Below are 20,672 nucleotides of genomic sequence, written 5' to 3' on the forward strand. Positions count from 1 at the left end.
CTCCCAACTGTTTACGTTTACTCAAGGCATGTGTTTATCTGCATACTCAACCAGATCAGCATTTTTGTCATAATTGTGTTTGTATTTGACTATTCAAGTGCAATATTCCATGAAAAAGAACTCAATTCATTGCATCAGGTTCACATCCGCTGGCCATGCAGATCATTGGCTTCAGTACGTAACATGACTGAAAAAATGAAACTTGACTGCCCCCTACTGATCATGTCTTTGCTGTGCTAAAGCATCCCTTGTGTTCCTGTGTGATTTCGCAGGATCCCTTTCACTTCGGCATGCATTCTCAATGGCCATATCTGTATGCTGAAGGGCTGTTTTCTGTGTCAGACCAGGGGTTTTCAAACCTGGAGGACCCCATGCACTGCACATTCTGTATGTCTCCCTCATGTAACACACCTGATTCAACTCATCAGCTCATTAGTAGAGACTGCAAGAACTGAAGTGGATGTGTCAGATAAGGGAGACAAAGGGTGCGTCTCAATCTGCTCCCTTGTTCAGTAGTCAGGGCGCTGATCAGGGAGTCCCATTTTAAGGGCAAAATCATACCAGTGCACTGAAAGATTGCTCCCTAAATAGTCTCACAATGCACTGTGAAAACCAGGGTGCATCAATGCTCACAGTAGCTGTGTCCCAAAGTGAAGGGCGCGCACTTCGAAGGCCGCACTTCGAAGGCCGCATTTGAAGTGCAATTGCGTCATAGCGGCACTACGAAGGCTGTCCCAATGTGAAGGTTGCACCCTATGAAGGAAGCATTTGAAGTGCGATTGCGTCACAGCGGCACTACGAAGGGTGTCCCAATGTAAAAGCGGCACCTCTGAAGGCCACATTTGAAGTGCGATTGCGTCACAGCGGCGCGACGAAGGCTGCCGCAATTCGAAAGCGACTTCAAAATGCGCCCTCCGTTTCTCAGGCAAAGGAAGGGTACAGCAGATGGATCCTTCGCACAACTTCGCAGCCTACCCTATCCCAGAATTCATAGCAAACTGGTGACTACAGGATTTGACTGATCCGCATTCCCCCGGCACTCGATCAGATTTCTTGCGCAACGGAATTAAAATTCCCAGTGAAAGACGGTAGCGGTCGGTAACTCAAGTGTAGCCTGGATACTGAACACAACAGTGCAACCACTTGAACTTGAAGTAAACAAAATGTTTCGTGGTGGCATTCGCACAGTTCCCTGCCCTGAGCAACCTGGCAAGATAAAGTTTAATTTCCCAATTTTAACTTGCATAAATGTTATTTATTTCTCAACCATTCTCTCAAGAAGAGGAATAAAAAAAAAGCTCTTTCTTTAGTTTTTCTTTTATCTTTCTTTTTTTCTGCACTTTCTTTAAATACAAATTAGATCTGCGCAGGGCTGTTTTTTCATCCCGCTCCCGCAATAGGATCTATTCTGCACCGCAACCTCCCGCTTGCTCTTAAAAGCGTGCTCACTCGCTATAAATTAATTTATTCCCGACCAGACCGATCCAGCTAAATTTATATTTAATTTCCAGAATCTCTCTTTTAAATTTCCCCTACAGAAAGAGAGAGACAGGGGATAACAAAAGTAATAGGCTATGTTGGCCATGCAATCATTTTATTTAATTTTCTTCAACACCGTAGCTAAAAAATGTCACAGAGAAAAATAGGCTAAATCAAATGCGACATCTGTCACTCAAAATTATAAGCCAAAATACAAATAAACATAAACTGCTGACTTTACTAGCCTACAGCATAAAACATTTTTTATGAATGAATGAATGTCGCTCATTGATGACGTTACCGAAAGTCTCCTGCAAAGGCTGAATGTAAAGTCGTGACCGGGATGCACAGAACAATTTTTCTATATCATTTTTTTTTTAATGTAAGTTATTTGTAAATGTAACAAAGTAGTTGCTGTCTATTGTTCGTTTTCATTCACTTGAAATGTGTAGGCTAAATAAAAGAGAAGTGGTTGTTCTGTACATTGTTTATTTTTGTAATGCAAGTTATAATTTGTACATTAAACAAATTCATATATGTTCATACATATATTTTCTTGTCATGTAAATTAAAATGTGTAAATGAAAATAAATGTCTATACATTACTTAAAGTACTTTTTTCAACTATGTATTGGCCTACAATATAACTTAAGTTTAACATCAGAAACAACTGAAATTTAAATTAACAGCTAAAACAGAAGAAACCATTTGTATGTACACTTTAATTGAGCTGAGCGGGAGACCCTGGTGGAGCTGGACCGGGATGGGGAATAATGCACAATAGAGACCCAACGGGACATCATCTTCATCTGGGATGAGTGCATTTTTCCACTGTCCGCAGGTTTATCGGTCGACAGCTGGCATGTCATAAAAAGTAGGCTGCAATGCATCTGATGTGATGTGAGTTGAATAAAAATAAGTACTTAAATTAAGACTTGGACGTAAATATATAAATGTTTAAAATATATTGTAACAGTTACATTTAACATAAGAAATAAACTGTTAACTGCAACTTAACGATTAAATATTTAACCATAGGCTACAGATTTACCTGCTTATGGTCCGGTATCCCATCGTCGCAGGCTTTTAAGTCAAGTCAAGTCAACTTTATTTATATAGCGCTTTTAACAATGTAGATTGTTTCAAAGCAGCTTTACAGTGTTAAACAGGAAAATAATATAGCATAATTTTATTCAGCTGTATAGCCATTCTGGAGAAAACCCTGATGTCATCAGTTCATTTCAGTTATCATACAGTGACAGTGTGGGCTTTAGATCAATAATTAGATCAGTAATTTAGTTTATTAATTAGATTTATTTCGATGTTTAGTTGAAAAATTTAGTATAAAACTTTGAAGCATGTCGAAGCATGTCATAATTTAGTGTAAAACTTTGAAGCATGTCAAAATCCAATTAAACACAAAAAAAGTTTTTTTCTTTTTTCAAAAGTTTTTTTAAAATGTCCTCACGAACGTCCGCTGTCAGTTATCACACACCTGCTATAGCCCATTTAACGACGCTCGGTTCAGTGTTGCCAAGTCTGGAATTGGGCTACATTTAGCTACTGTTGCTGTGGGTTGTTTGTAGCCTATAGTCCACAGGTTTAAGTTGTCTTTACTTTAGCAATATTTCTACCGCCCGCCCCCACGTTTTGGCGCATTTTGGCGCATTTTGGCCGTGATTCCGCTACTTTTGATTAGCAATTGGAGGGTTTTTGTTGTTCAGACCTGGCAACCCTGTCCCTCAGTTCTCCCTTCGTGCACAGCCTTTGAAGTGCACACCCTTCACTTTGGGACACAGCTTATGTTCTCTGCTGACAATTACATCATTAACTACAAGGCACAAGCTGATTGGTTTCTGTTGCATCTGCAGCTAATGAGCTTGCTGCTCAACATTTAAATAGTTAGTCAGTGTTAGCTGTAGCAGTTTGCTCCACGCTTTCAAAGTTCCTCTGAAACCCTCTACCTTCCTTCGCCCCACCTGTATAGATCTGCAATGGGTAACTTCATATATGCTATTTGTGCAGCAGCAGTATGTCTTACATGCTCACAGCAGCGTGTTTGTGTATTGGCAGAAGCAAGTCTCTATATTTACTGTGCAGCAGAAGCAATAATCTACAGCAGAAGCATAGCAGATACATTATGCTATCCATTACCCTGCTAAACTCTTCCAAGTGTTGTCATGATATAAATGAAAATACATTTTGTGTTTGAAAGAGTGATGATATTGTCCTCTATTTTTACTGCAGTACATTTAACAAAATTGTCAGCCTGACAAATAAAAATTACAATGAATTAGAGAAAGAACAGAGCAACACTGACACCTGTGATTAGCTGAATGTTAGCTTCAGCTAACATCCCTGCAGCTGCTACACCTAATTTGGTTTGTCTAAACAATTAACTGTTTTTTTGTTGTTGTTGTTGTTGTTGTTGTTGTTGTTTTTTACTGAAGTACTGACTTTTAATAGAAGTAATGTTGATGTAATATTCGTAATACCAGGTAAATTTGGCATAATTTCTCAGTACATTTTTTTTTTTTACCAATCTATATACTTTAATACACAGCAGGGAAAAAACATTAATTTGCGATTTCATTTACTACAAACCCCAACACCCTGTGCCCGATTCTCTCTTGTCATCCATCTCTGTCCTCCTCTGCTCTCCTCTGTTTCCCAGTGAACACAAGTTCTATTCATTAAAGCTTCAGAAAGCCAATTATGGTAATGGTCTATTTTGCCATGGGAAGTGTCAGGGAGCTTGGCAGACTCACAGATGAGCATTTTAATTCCCATCACAGATTTTATTCAGATCTTATTTAGATTACATTTTCTCTCGAATATATATGAGTTTTGGGAAAATTCCTATGGAGAAAATGAGTGGGGGAAATAAAAGTGGGCAGTCACTGTGTTCTATTTTTGTCATGGGAATAAATTGTACAACACAGTAAAGCACTGATCTACTTATACTGTAATAATGCACATAGTTTTCATAGAGATTACATGACATAGTTAGGTTCTACTAAAGCAGTGTTATACCCTGGACTAGTGACAGCACAATAGTTGTTATAGAACAATGGCTACACAGTTAATGTAATAAAGCAAGTCAAAGGGCAATGATAGATCAGTCTTTATAATAATAAAGACATTTTTTTTATTTAATTGCAATAGGTCATTGATCTTAAATAGTTATAATAGAGCAGTGACAGCACAATCATTAAAACAGAGCAATGACTGCACAATGTCAGCCTAATAGTTGTCACTGAGCAATGACTACCCACTAATTGCGAAGTATTTTTACTCTATTTAATAGTGCAGAGAAAAGACATTAGTTCTATTTTGGCAATGCATATACAATTGATTTTAAAAGCATTGCTCTATTATAAATGAAATACAGCACTTGCTTTATAGTATTTGTAATCAAACAGTGACACTGGTTACACACTACAACAATCTCAGCGTTTCATCTAGTATTGCTTTGTGTTTATTTGTATATAAAGGATGATTATGTTCAATTTAACATCCACCCACTGTCTTTTTTGTGTAGGCTCATGAGGACACAGTACCTAGAATGGTACTACAATAATGTGAAGAGTCGGTTTAAGAGATTTGGCAGCGCCAAAGTGCTGAAGACCCTCTACAGGAAACACATCATTGAAAGAGGAGCATTATCTGAGTTACCAGGTACCAAATACACACATACATCCAGAATTCAGTGTGTGTATCATTTTAATACTGTAAGTTACATAATTCACTTCATAATATTAATGGGTCTCGTATAGCACTCTGCATTGCAAGTGCAATGTTGTACCATGTGAGCTACAGAGCAAGTTTACTCTGTCAGAAAGAAGTAAAAGTACAGAAGTAAATATGGCGTTGATAATGTGACGCAAACATAAAAATATATTAGTTTACAAATCATGGTAAAAGTGTTTTGAGGTCATAACATAGTATTGTACAAAAAGTCACTCAAAGATAAGTCTTTATAAATTGATAATCTGCCCCTGTGATCAATATTTGTGTGAACAAAAACTTAGTGTTCCTTTCAGCTGGAAACTGCAGTGAATTGTATGAGTTTTGCAAAAAGGTAGGTAAGCTCATTTTTCAGGGTTTCAGGTACATCTAAAATGAATGATACGACAGTAGACTACAGATTAGCAAGTGCTATATGCTAACGCTAATGCTACAGTAGGAGAAATGCTAGGTATCACTAGCAGTATTATACTAGAATAACTGACTTATACTATAGTTTTGCAATCAGTCCATGTGATAAAACAGTATTTCATGCGTAGTATAGTGTAAAATTAAATAATCCCCTTACTATCAGACTAGCTACCCACATATACCTTTCATCTCTCTCTATCTCTCGCTATCAGAAGAAATAGGATTACTGCTGCTGGCTTTCATTTGAAACGAGAAATACGGATTATCCAACATGAGTCAGTGAGCACATTGAATGTGTGTGTGTGGACAGTGACGTAATGATTGAGTAACTTCCTCCTCCTCATAAATGATCTGTCACTGCTTTATAGTTTCATTTGCACTCTAGTCCTCATGTTTATTTGTCTGTGTGCTTGTGTGTCATGAGGGTCCACGTCCTTGTACAGGTTAATCTGTGCAAGAGAGCGATTATTTATTTATATGCAGTCGCAGCTTGTGTAGGTCCGCTATAGTTAGCCTGCAAGCGAATGAATGTGTTTGTGTGTGTTCAAGCTTGCTTGACTGTTTCTCTCTGTCCTTGAAAAACACACAGATCAAATTAAATAAGAAACATTGAAGTGAAACATTGAAGTGATCTCACAGTAGGTCATGGCTGCAGCTGCTAAATGGTCTGTCTCTATAACACCACACTTTTACTGCACAGAGAGAGAGAGAGAGAGAGAGAGAGAGAGAGAGAGAGAGAGAGAGAGAGAGAGAGAGAGAGAGAGAGAGAGAGAGAGAGAGAGAGAGAGAGCGAGCGAGCACAAGGCAAAGAGCCAGAACAGAGCAGATAGAGAAGCAAAATTTATTTAATAGATTTCATTAAATGATATATAACTTTGACAATTACTTTTTAACACTGCTATAGCACTACATTTGTTAGGGCATGCATATGCTGCTTTGTGTAATAATGTAATAATCAAGTTCATACAGGCATTTTAATGTTCACTTTTTGTATCCCTGTTTAATATGCAAAGACAACAGTAAGTAATCCATTGTAGATAATTGTAATTTCAGGATGCCCATTTCAAAATAGATATGCTCATTTAAACCTAAATTACTTTAGGTGTATGAAGCAAGAATAATTTATCACAATTTTATATATATATATATATATATATATATATATATATATATATATATATATATATATATATATATATATATATATATATATATATATATATATATATATATATATATATATATATATATATATATATATATATATATATATATATATATATATAATATTCATAATTGCTTGTTTTGTGATTTTATTTATTTATATATATATATATATATATATATATATATATATATATATATATATATATATATATATATATATATATATATATATATATATATATAAATAAATAAAATCACAAAACAAGCAATTATGAATATTATATATATATATATATTTACACACATTCAAATGTTTGGGGTTAGTAAGATTGTATTTTATTTTTGAAAAGCGACTATAAAGACACTTCAAAACTTTTTTCAAATAAATTTCAAATAAATGCCATTCTTAAGAAATGTTTCTTGAGAACCAAAATAGCATATTAGAATGATTTCCGAAGGATCAGGTGACACTGAAGACAAAGCTGAATATTCAGCTTTTGCCATCATAAAAATTAATAACATTTTCAAATAAATTAAAATATAAAAACTAAAATATTAAAATATAAGGACTGTTTCAATTTTGAAACAGCTTGAGTTTGTGTAATAAATCTGCAGGTCAACCACCCAGTAGTGCATTTCAATAATCTATCCTTTAGGTAATGAATGCATGAATGAACTTTTCAGCATTTGACATTTAAGAGCTTTTAATTTCCTTAACCACAAATTATTGGTCAGGAAATTAGCCACATTTAAGCAAATGCACTACTTTAAAAGCCATTGCTGTCTCAGAAAAGCATCAAAGACAGATTGAAGTTTTTGCAGAATTTGTGAGTGAAGTGATGAACACAAGTTGCATGGCAACACTCCAGAGCATCTCCACAAAATCTGGCGAGAAATATAATAATGCATCCCTACCACAGCGAAGCATGGAAGAAGAGGTGTCATTGTGTGGGGATCCTTTTTAGCTCCTGGTATTGGTGAGCTACTTCACTGTCTGTGAAGAGTCAGTTAATACTTTGGAGAACAGGAGAATATTGCAGAATGGCTTGCTTCCCACAAATGAGTTTTTATCTAAAAAGGAATGATCAGATGTTATTTTTCAACAAGACAATGCATGCCCAAATTGCAAAGACAACCAAGAAGTGGCTTGAGAACAAGTCCATCAACCTCATGTTTTGGCCTTGATCAGAGTCCAGATTTGAACACTAGTGTTCTCACATTAAACTAATTTAATGAACATTAATAAACATTGTTCAACTACTCATGAACCGTTTGAAGTGGAACAACACCGACTCCTGTAAAAAGCTGTCTGCAAGTTGGGGAAGGCTATTCCGTGCTAATATAGTGGGGAGAACAAGTATTTGATACACTGCCGATTTTGCAGGTTTTCCTACTTACAAAGCATGTAGAGGTCTGTCATTTTCATCATAGGTACACTTCAACTGTGAGAGACGGAATCTAAATATCCAGAAAATCATTCTGTATGATTTTTAAATAATTAATTTGCATTTTATTGCATGACATAAGTATTTGATCACCTACCAACCAGCAAGAATTCCGGCTCTCACAGACCTGTTAGTTTTTCTTCAAGAAGCCCTCCTGTTCTCCACTCATTACCTGTATTAACTGCACCTGTTTGAACTCATTACCTGTATAAAAGACACCTGTCCACACACTCAATCGAACAGACTCCAACCTCTCTACAATGGCCAAGACCAGAGAGTTGTGTAAGGACATCAGGGATAAAATTGTAGACCTGCACAAGGCTGGGATGGGCTACAGGACAATAGGCAAGAAGCTTGGTGAGAAGGCAACAACTGTTGGTGCAATTATTAGAAAATGGAAGAAGTTCAAGATGACGGTCAATCTCCCTTGGTCTGGGGCACAATGCAAGATCTCACCTCGTGGGGCATCAATGATCATGAGGAAGGTGAGGGATCAGCCCAGAACTACACGGCAGGACCTGGTCAATGACCTGAAGAGAGCTGGGACCACAGTCTCAAATACCCCTTTACCACCATGGCAGTGCTAGAGCTAGATCGGAGCCAGAGCCTTTGTTCTTTGTGTTTCCACACCCAAAGCCCCAGCTCAGAGCCAGGAAAAGTGGTTCTTAAGTAGCACCAAAACATTGCTGGGCTAGAACAGGGCTAGAAGTAAGAACCGATTACGTCAGGCGCTGGGGGCGGGGTCAACAATACGAACACAAACTTGAGATCCGCCATTGTTGAAATAGAAGCTAATGGAGCTAACAGCTACTACTCGTTTGTAATCTCCGTCTATACAAATTACGGCGAACTGCATGAATGCGTTGGATTCGCTGTGTTTTCGTTGTGTTTTGATGCCGATGTAGGATCGTAAAGCCATGTGAATCAATAGTAACGCAACGTTTGCATTGTTGATGGAAGGCTTGTTCGCAGCGGTGCTGTGCAGAGACCGATCGGCGTATGACAACGAGTCCAGCGAGAGCACACGACTCCTTTTGATTCACTCATGCGTTTTTTTTTATATCACACGTGGATCTGTCTACGCAGCGCCGATGCATCTCGAACAAGCCTGGTGTGTTTGTGTTTCCCGCTGCCCAGGGTTGCCAGGTTTTCACAACAAAACCCACCCAATTGCTACTCAAAACAAGCCCAATCGCGTTTCAGGGGGGCTTCCCCGGTAAAAAGCACATTTGGGGGTAAAATATGTGTTTTTTTGGCATGGTTGCCTACTTAAATTCGCATTCCCGGGGCTAAATATCACATAATTGGGGTCGCCTCAACCCGCGGACATGAAAAACAGCCCGCGGCAACAGTGATGAAGTAGCCCAACTTGGCAACACTGCCGCTGTCTCGCTAGCGTTGCTGAGAAAGATGAGACGTATACAGTGACGTAAGACCTGGCTCTGTTGTCGCTCTCAGCAGGTGGAAAAGCAAACCGGTTCTTAGAAGGCTCCTCAGTCGAACCAACTATGAACTGGGACTAGCTCTGGCTCTGAACTAGCTCTAGCACTGCCTTGGTGGAAAAGGTGTACAAGAAAACCATTAGTAACACATACTATGCTGTCATGGGTTAAAATCCTGCAGCGCACACAAGATCCCCCTGCTCAAGCCAGCGCATGTCCAGGCCCGTCTGAAGTTTGCCAATGACCATCTGGATGATCCAGAGGAGGAATGGGAGAATGTACTGTGGTCCGATAGACAAAAATAGAGCTTTTTGCTCTAAACTCCACTCGCCGTGTTTGGAGGAAGAAGAAGGATGAGTACAACCCCAAGAACACCATCCCAACCGTGAAGCATGGAGGTGGAAACATCATTCTTTGGGGATGCTTTTCTGCAATGGGGACAGGACGACTGCACCGTATTGAGGGGAGGATGGATGGGGCCAAGTATCGCAAGATCTTGGTCAATAATGTCCTTCCCTCAGTAAGAGCATTGAAGATGGGTTGTAGCTGGGTCTTCCATCATGACAACGACCCCAAACACGCAGCCAGGGCAACTAAGGAGTGGCTACGTAAGAAACATCTCAAGGTCCTGGAGTGGCCTAGCCAGTCTCCAGACCTGAACCCAATAGAAAATCTTTGGAGGGAGCTGAAAGTCCGTATTGCTAAGCGACAGCCCCAAAACCTGAAGGATCTGGAGAAGGTCTGTATGGAGGAGTGGGCCAAAATTCCTGCAAACCTGGTCAAGAACTACAGGAAACATATGATCTCTGTAATTGCAAACGAAGGTTTCTGTACCAAATATTAAGTTCTGTTTTTCGGATGTATCAAATACTTATGTCATGCAATAAAATACAAATTAATTACTTAAAAATCATACAATGTGATTTTCTGGATTTTTTTTTTAGGTCCGTCTCTCACAGTTGAAAATGTATCTATGATTAAAAAAAAAAACTACAGACCTCTACATGCTTTGTAAGTGGGCAAACCTGCAAAATCAGCAGTGTATCAAATACTTGTTCTCCTCACTATATAGATACTGTATACCGATCAGGCATAACATTATGACCTAATATTGTGTTGGTCTCCCTTTTGCTGCCAAAACAGCCCTGACCTGTCGAGGCATTGACTCCACTAGACACCTGAAGGTGTGCTGTGGTATATGGCACCACGATGTTAGCAGAAGATCCTTTAAGTCCTGTAAGTTGTGAGGTAGGGCCTCCCACAGACGCTCGTTTGGATTGCGATTTGGGGAATTTGGAGGCCAAGTCAACACCTCAAACTCGTTGTTGTGCTCCTCAAACCATTTTTGCTTTGTGGCAGGGCACATTATCCTGCAAGAGGCCACAGTCGCCAGGGAATACCATTTCCATGAAAGGGTGTACATGGTCTGCAATAATGTTTAGTTAGGTGGTACGTGTCAAAGTAATATCCACATGGATGGCAGGACCCAAGGTTTCCCAGCAGAACATCTCTCTAAGCATCACACTGCCTCTGCCGGCTTACCTTCTTCCCATAGTGCATCCTGGTGCCATGTGTTCCCCAGGTAGCAATGCACACGTATCCAGCCATCGTTGTGATGTAAAAGAAAATGTGATTCATCAGACCACCTTCTTCCATTGCTCTGTGGTCCAGTTCTGATGCTCACGTGCCCACTGTTGGAACCAGCTTTAACTTCTTGAGCAATTTGAGCTACAGTAGCTTGTCTGTTTGATCGGACCACACTACTAGTGCACATTCAATACAATTAAGCAGCTTTCTTTTTTAACAAGAAATAAAAATTTCAGGAAAGAGATTGTATAATTATTGACATTTAAAATTAAATTCTGTCTTTAGAATCGGTAGACTGTGACTGCTTGTGCATTTGTCTTCATGTTCAGATAAACAGGATAAATAGTTCCCTACACAATTATTTAATATGCAGGTTTACTTTTTTCGAACTTTGAAGCTTATGCCTAGCAAATAATTAAATCATTAGTATTACAAATAAATACTTCGAATTGCTACTTCTTAATGTGAAGGAGCTATCCTCTCGATCAATATCAGTATCAGTATTTCAAGGCTGATACACCATATTTTCCTCTCTTTCTCTGTCTGTTCTTTTGATTTGATGAGGTGCATGAGTTACAGAGCATGTACATATGTAAATGGTGGCCCTATTGTTGGTTTGATTGCTTCTATTGTTCTCCTCATTTGTAAGTCGCTTTGAAAAAAAGTGTCTGCTCCATGATTCAAAGTAAATGTAGCAACCACTTTCACACCAGCAGAAAAAAACATTAAAAGGTAACATTATAATATGTATACAATAATAAAGTACTTACAAATCATTAACAAACTATTAGTTTATAGTTGTATTCATAGTTTATGTATTGTAGTCTCTACATTGTTAATCTATTAATAGGTTATATAATGAGTTCATCATTCATAAACAAAATTATTATTGTTTAATTAGCTCATATGCAAAGAGTTAGATAATGTTATTTATGCAAGGCTGCAGGGCTGGCGTGCTAGCAAGGCTATATAAGCAGCCATACAAACCACCACTTCCCAGCCTTTTCCTCACCAACGCAAGATCCATCACAAACAAAATGGATGAATTGAGACTACTGGCTGCAATGAACTATGCTGGCAGGGACAGTTGCATTTTACTTGTTACTGAAACCTGATTACATTCATCCATTCGGGACTCTGCTATTGAGCTAACAGGCTACATGGTAAAACGTCATGATTGGACCAGTGACTCTGGTAAGAGTAGGGGAGGGGGACTATGTGTGTATGTTCATAACAACTGGTGCACTAACATAGTGACTGTAGACAGTCACTGCTCCCCGGTCCTGGAGTGTGTGACTGTTAAATGCAGGCCTTTTTACCTTCCGAGGAAGTTTACTGTGGTCATGATAACTGCTGTGTACATTCCTCCGGATGCTAACGCTAACTCGGCTCTCAGACACTTGTATAGCAGCATTAGCTTACAGCAGAGCATGTTTCCTGATGTCGTCTACTAGGGGAGATAACATACTGGACAAGGTAAACACTAATATAAAACTAGGCTACAGAGCTAGACCATTACCACACCTGGGCAAGTCTGACCATTTGTCCCTGCTTTTAATCCCAGCATACATCCCCCTCAGGAAAACTGCTTTTACCACCACTAGGACTGTTAAAATTTGGCCAGATGGAGCCTCGCAGCAGCTGCAGGATTGCTTTGTCAGAACAAATTGGGATATTTTTGAAAACCAGGATCTCGAAGTGTTTACAGATACTGTCTTGTGTTACATAAAAAACTGCACATACATTGTCACAGTGGACAAACACATCAAGGTCTATCCCAATCAGAAACCCTGGATGACCAGGGAGGTCCAGCGGCTGCTAAAAGAGAGAAACATTACCTTCAGGTCTGGCGACAGGGCTTTCTACAGCATGGCCAGGGCCAATCTTAAAAGAGGCATCAGAAGAGCCAAGGCTGACTACAGGAAGAGGATTGATGACCATCTGGACAGCAACAACAGCAGGCAGGTGTGGCAGGCAGTTCAGCATCTCACCAACTTCAGGTCCGGCCTCGGAGCTGCTGAGGGTGACATCTCGCTGGCAGAGGAGCTGAACCTCTTCTTTGCCCGCTTTGAGGTGGAGTCACACGATTCAGCCATACAGCACCCAAAGTCCCACAGCAGCTTCAATTTCACCCTCTCTGTTGAGGAGCATGAGGTGAGGTGCACTTTGAAGGCCATTAATTCCAGAAAGGCTGCAGGCCCGGATGGTATCTCCGGACGTGTGCTGAAAGACTGTGCGGACCAGTTGGCTGGGATCTTTACCAGAATCTTTAACATGTCTCTATCACTGTCTTCTGTACCACCCTGCCTGAAATCTTCCACTATAGTCCCTCTGCCCAAAAGACCATTCATTACCAGCCTTAATGATTACCGGCCAGTAGCACTCACCCCTGTGCTGATGAAGTGCTTCGAAAAACTGGTACAGAGACACATTCTATCATCTCTACCCTCCACCTTTGATCCATATCAGTTTCCCTACACGGCATATAGGTGCACGGAGGATGCAGTAGCTGTAGTTCTTCACACTGTGTTGACCCACCTGGAGCAGCAAGGGAACTACGCTCGGCTCCTCTTTGTGGACTACAGCTCTGCGTTCAACACCATCCTCCCCCATAGACTGGTGTGTAAATTGTTGGACCTGGGTCTGCCTAACTCCACGTGTCTTTGGATCAAAGACTTCCCTACAGGACGCACACAGAGGGTCAGAGCAGGCTCCCACATTTCCACAGCTCTTAGTCTCAGCACCGGCTCCCCCCAGGGCTGTGTGATGAGCCCCCTGCTCAATACCCTCTATACATATGACTGCACACCTTTCCACTCCAGCAACACCTTTGTCAAATTTGCAGACGACACCACAGTATTGGGGCTCATCTCAGGGGCTGATGAGTCGGCCTACCGGGACGATGTGAAGTGACTGTCAGTGTGGTGCAGAGACAACAACCTGCTCCTGAACACATCAAAGACAAAGGAGCTAGTCATTGATTTCAGGAGGAAAAAAACAGACATTCAATCCATATTCATTGGCGAGGACAGTGTGGAGAGAGTTACAGATTTCCGTTTTCTGGGAGTTCATATTGAGAAGGACCAGACCTGGGGCATGGACACCGCAGAATTGGTGAAGAAGGCACAGCAGAGACTCTACTTTCTGAGGGTCCTTAGGAAGAACAACATCACCCAGAGTCTGCTGGTATCATTCTACTACTCCACTATAGAGAGCATTCTCACTTACTGCCTTTGCGTGTGGTTTTCTAGCTGCACTGTAGCGTATAAAAAACAGCTTCAGAGGGTCATCATGACTGCAGAGGAAATCATTGGGTGCCCTCTCCCAACCTTGGAGGACCTACACAGTTCCCACTGCCTCAAGAGAACTTACAGCATCATAAAGGACACATCTCATCCAGGTCACTCTCTTTTCAATCTGCTACCATCAGGCAGACGGTACAGATCAATTAGAACCAGGACGAACCGACTCAAAAACAGTTTTTATCCAATAGCAGTGCAAGCTCTAAATTCCACCTAACAAATGTTACATTACCAATGTATACACAGGTATGCAATCAAATGTCTGCACATATCTGCACTTTACTGCACATATCTGTCATATTTGCACAGGTTACTTTTGTTTAATTGTACAGTTTCTTATGTGTATGCACTTTCAAAATGAGACAAAATTTCGTTGTACAGCTGTACAATGACAATAAAGTTTTCTCTTCTATTTATGCTTTGTTCACAACTTATTGACCATAAATGGTTCTTACTTTAAGTCCCGGAAAAAAAGGAGAAAATGTCATTAATTAAGGCTTTAAACCAGCCTTTATTGGACATTAACTGCATTCATATTAAATTATTTTAAAACAATTTACAATCAACTATTTTAACAATAAAAAATATAATTTTTATAATTTTTATATTTATATACATATAATTGCTAATGCTATCATAATCACAATTCACAATTTCAACCTCATCTGTGATAGCTGGATAATTTGACCTCCATGTCATTGAACCGTCATTACTGTTAAGCCCTGGTCAGGCAAATATGGAGCTGAACCTTTCAGCTGAGTTTGTGTATGTGTATGGGTATGTGAGTTGACCTTGATGTGTCTGAGCTATAGGGAATATGACTCATCCATACTCTTCTCATAATTAAGAGAGAGCAATACAGAAATGTGTTTTGTGCGATGTATATACTGGAAAAATGCCTTGCATGGTTACTACTTATTGTTTATGTGTTTGGGTGTGACAAAGATCACATATTATACTGTGGTCATACAACTGTGCCATTATCAGTTTGTCAGACGCACATACTGTTTCAGCTTGTTTTCAGCCAAATGAAGGGCTATTCTTAGAATTGATAGTCTGTCAGTGAGTGAGTACACTGATCTATATCAGTTTGTGTGTACACACAAATGAACTGACATTTCCTAAATGAACTAATTTGAATTCTCAGCGTTTCTAAATTGAAAGCTATTTCATTGGCATGCTTCTGTGTCTGATCCCTAAGCTATGAGCCTGACTCAGTTGAATCTGTAAAGGTGGGACTGTACTGAACTCACAAGGTGATATGATTTCCCACAATGTATGTAGACTTTTCCTGTGTCCAGATCGCATTTCCTGTTTCTGTTGATGTGGATACCAGGTCATTCAGCTGTGTGAATGTTTTGTGAGATTGCTCTTGACCCATATAGGATTTTGGATGACCAATGCCAATACAGATATCTAGAAAGCAATTATAATGCATATATAACTATATATAAAACAATATGTATTTTATTTTACACAATATTTACTCAAAACTTAAAAACAATAATTTCTAATGGTTTGTTTTGTTTTTGTTTTGGTTTTTTGTTGTTGTTGTTGTTTTTTTGTTTAGTTTTTTACAAAAAACTCAAAACAGCCACTTTTTCATAATGTTGATAATATTTTATTTTATATCAAAATTGTATTATTATTATTAGTAGTAGTAGTACTAGTAGTAATAGTCATAGCATTATTTAATTTTACAAAACATCTGTTTCTGGTGTTGATTATATTTTATTATATTATATTATATTTATTATATTATATTTTATTAATTTATTTATACTCAACTAAAAAACAGTCATTTCTATTATCTGTTTTTATTTAAATTATTATAAAATATAATAATATAATTTATCATTTGTTTTATTTAATTTTTATGATGATTTTACACAATTTATTCAAAATATTATCAACATCAGAAGTGTCTGTTTTGGAGTTTTATTTTATTATTTTAATATTTTATTAGTATTAGGAAGAGTAGTAGTCATTGTAGTATTTTATTTTGCACAGTATTTACTTAAAACAGCTATTTATGGTGTTGCTTATTTTTATTTTTATTATTTACTATATATTTTATTATTAAATATTATTTTATTATGATTTATTTTATCTTACACAATATTTACTCAAAAACAAAAACAGCCATTCCTGATGTTTCTAATTATAATGGCTTCTCAGTCACACAGTAAACATGACCATCTATACATGGCTGCGTTTTGTCTGTAATAGTGATACTGCCTCTGCGTGTTATGGTTACAGACCAGGCAGGATGTGTGGTGGTCTTTTTCTCTGTGCTGTTGTCATGGTGATATTGAGCTAGCGCTCTCTTTGGGTCAGCTGAATAAAGAAAGTGAAAAGGTAACCGCCTGGTCAGGTAGATGACAATGACACAAAGTATATATCCATTTCACGGTAACATTTTAGTTTCGCCCTCCAACTAGTCTGTGCCACAGTGTTTTTAATCACACAGACCTGAGAGTTCCTACACAATATGGATTGGAAGAGTGTATATATTTGTACATGTGCAAACCTGGTATCAGAGTGTTTTTTGAGTGTGTGCATGTATATAGGACCACACACATTATGCAGTGACACCAGTTTGGAAATTTTGCTTTGTAAAATTTTATTTTATTTTATTTTATATTATTTTATTTTAAAATTATTTTTAAAATTATTATTGAATTGAATCTGACTGTTCTGTCAAACACACACACACAAACACACTCCTGCAATTTTATTTCTGACATATAGTTTCTCTTTAAAATTCTCAGCAGTTTTGTTTTTACATTTACAAGCTTGCAGATATAAAAGGTCATTACATCACATAATTGTTTTGCTCTAAATCTCTATGACAGCTTTACCAGATAAAATAGATTATCAAACACAGACATTTCACGGACAAAAACAGAAGTCTATGACATTTAAAGAGGAGGTGGAAGGAGGGCCATTTGAAACCCTGAGGGGTGAATTCGCCAAACATGTGATAGTACTTTTGCAACACAGTCTAGTTCAACCAGGTGCTTTCTGCATCTAAATAGTTGCCTATTATTCTTCAAAAACCTATTTGGCAAACAATGGTAAAGACGGGAACTTTACTGAAAAGAGATGTCTGTGTACATTGTCTACAGATCATGTTTGTGTAACCTAATGCTTTGTAATGTTTTGTTTTCTTTTGATTTATGTCTCTCTTTGTCTCTTGTTTTGTTAGAGGTCAGCGCTCATGAAGGCAGTAATGATAATGGCAGTATTTGTGACGGCAGTGATTCCACGCTCTACAGGCAGAGTGAAGGTAACATGAAAAATCAATATACTTCAGCTCACTACACATATGTTTTCAAATTTCAGACTTTAAATCTGCCAAGCTCTCAAACCCACATCAGTATCAAACCTTTATTACCTTTTAATCCTTAATCTCAGTCCTGTGCTGTCATTTTCTTTTTTAATAACTTTTTTTATTTTAATATATTCTATTTTAATATATGCAATTTATTTCTGTGATGGCAAAGCTGAATTTTAAACTGCCCAGTCTTAATTTAGTGTTCAAGAAACATTTCTTATTGTCAATAATGTTGCAAAGTTGTGCTGCTTAATATTTTTGTGGAAATCGTGATACATTTTTTCAGGAGTTTCCGATCAATAGAAAGTTCAAAAGATCAGCATTTATTTGAAATAGCAAACTTTTATAAAACTATAAATGTCTTTACTGTCACTTTTGAATTGAATGCATCCCTGCTGAATAAAAGTATTAATTTCTTTGTAATTAATCTACTGTATATGGAACCCAAAGCCTAATCTGTAACTGCTTAAAACATCTGGATTCAGTCAGATGTTGTGTTTTCATGCTTTATGAAGACTTAGACATAATGATTTTTATACTGTACAAACTGTATATTCTATCCCCTTACACTACCACTAAACCCATCACAGAAAACTTTCTGCATTTTTGCATTTTCCAAAAACGTATGTATGATTTATAAGCTGTTTTCCTCATGGGGAACAAAAAATGTCTCCACAAGGACAAGGATTTTCGATCTTTTTGGGACATTTTTTGCCCTCAATGTAGGGTGTATCAGGCCACACGCACACACATATACTGGTTTCCATGTTTTATCGGGACTTGACTTCCAATAGACATAATGGTTTGTATACTTTACAAACTATATTCTATCTCCTTACCCTTACCCATAAACCTACCATCACAGAAAACTTTCTGCAATTTTAGATTTTTAAAACACTTAATATTCACCCATAAAAATTTTATATTTCCTGGCTAATCCAAGCATTATAATGGCAGTAAATGTTAGCACAAAATTTGAAGCACAAAATAGTGCATCCATCCATTATAAAAGTGATCCACACGGCTCAGGGGGGTGGGGGTTAATAAAGGCCTTCTGAAGTGAATCTATGATCTTTTTTTTACGAAAAAACGCAACTGGCGGGACATATGACGTCAGATGTAGCGCAAACGTTTTGAACTGTGAAAAGCATTACACTTTCTTTGTGAGTTGAATATGAAAGGTGGTCTGCCGGAAGTTAGATATTTTACTTTATAAAGTTTTAGAAATTGATATTTTTCTTACACAAACCCATCGATCCGCTTCAGAAGGCCTTTATTAACCCGCCGGAGACGTATAGATTACTTTTATAATGGATGGATGCACTTTTTTGGGCTTCAAATTTTGTGCTGCCATTCACTAATAATGCTTGGATTAGCCAGGACATTTTTTTTTATTTAACTCCAATTGTATTCGTCTGAAAGAAGAATGTCTTATACAGCTAGGATGGCTTGAGAGTGAGTAAATTATGGGATAATTTCCGGGTGAACTATCCCTTTAATTTAGTATGATTTATAAGCTGTTTTGCTCATGGGGACCAAATAAATGACATTTGGTCCTCACAATATAGGGTTTACCAGGTACACACAAACAGAAATTTGGGAATAAATCCTGTGTTATATTGTGTTACCCATTTGCATGAGGAACAAGGGCTCTTGACTATGAGTGCTGGTCAATTGCTGTAATCACTGCAGCACTCGAATGGTCTATGAATTTCTATGAAGATTAACACTCGACATACACAAACACAAAAAACACACAAAAGCACAGAGAAAACAATCATATCATTATAGACATTTAACAGATAATAAGATGTGTGTATATGTGGATACAGGTCACAGCATGGCAGACACGCTTACTGTCGCTCTACGTGTGGCAGAGGAGGCGATAGAGGAAGCCATCGCTAAAGCAGAGAGCTACAAAGACAGCCTGGTTAGACTCCTGTTTATATATCATCCATCCTTCATCCAGCCATCCAAATGTTCACTCATCAATCAGTCATTCATGCATACATCCATCTGTTCTTCTGCACACCCATATAAGAATCCTGTATACAAATATCTTTTTATTTTTTAGTGTTCAAATGTTGTTGACTCATCCATTACTCGTTTCCTGAATATCTAAATGCAGTTAGAAAAATACTGCCCTTTTCTCTCTCATGGCTGCCTATCTTTCGCTCTTATATGACAGGAGAAACAGAATGAGGCTCGCTATTTGCGTGACCACAAGGAAGAGCTCATAGAGGAACTTGCCACAACAATTGTTCAAAAGGTAAGAGCTGTTGATTGAGAGAATACATTGTAGTTTTTATAGTTTTAATTAACTGTAACTGTATACCAAATCACAAAATTTAGCTAGATATTAAAATTACACAACATGTTCAGGTCAAAATTTTCCCAAAATAATAATAATAGAAGAACATGTAACTTGCACTATTGTTTTAAAGTTTGGTACCAGTAAGATTTTTGTCCTTTTTTTTAAGCATGTAATACTTTTATTCCGCAAGTACAAATTAAATTGCTCAAAACGCACAGTAAAGACATTCATAAGGCTACAAAAATGTCTACTTCAAATAATTGCCATTCTTTTGGATTTTCTATTCATTAAAGAATCCTGAAAAAAAAAATTGATCACAGTTTGCACAAAAATATTAAGCAGCACAACTGTTTCCAACATTGACAATAATAAGACATTATTTGTGAGCACCAAATCAGCATGTTAGAATGATTTCTGAAGGATCATGTGACATTGAGTTTT

General features: G+C 37.9%; 1 protein-coding gene across 1 annotated transcript in view; it reads left to right on the plus strand.

Annotated features, from left to right (window-relative positions):
- The window catches only part of myripb (myosin VIIA and Rab interacting protein b), a gene marked incomplete at both ends in the record, with an annotated part of 332,972 nt that overhangs the window by 288,947 nt on the left and 23,353 nt on the right, over positions 1-20,672 (plus strand). The window contains 4 exons of the mRNA XM_079805925.1: positions 5,021-5,157; positions 17,789-17,869; positions 19,750-19,847; positions 20,106-20,186. Coding sequence (XP_079662051.1) covers positions 5,021-5,157; positions 17,789-17,869; positions 19,750-19,847; positions 20,106-20,186 — 397 coding nt within the window. The remainder of the gene's footprint in view (positions 1-5,020; positions 5,158-17,788; positions 17,870-19,749; positions 19,848-20,105; positions 20,187-20,672) is intronic.

This window comes from Gobio gobio, assembly GCF_949357685.1.
Source record: "Gobio gobio genome assembly, chromosome: 23".
NCBI lineage: Eukaryota > Metazoa > Chordata > Actinopteri > Cypriniformes > Gobionidae > Gobio > Gobio gobio.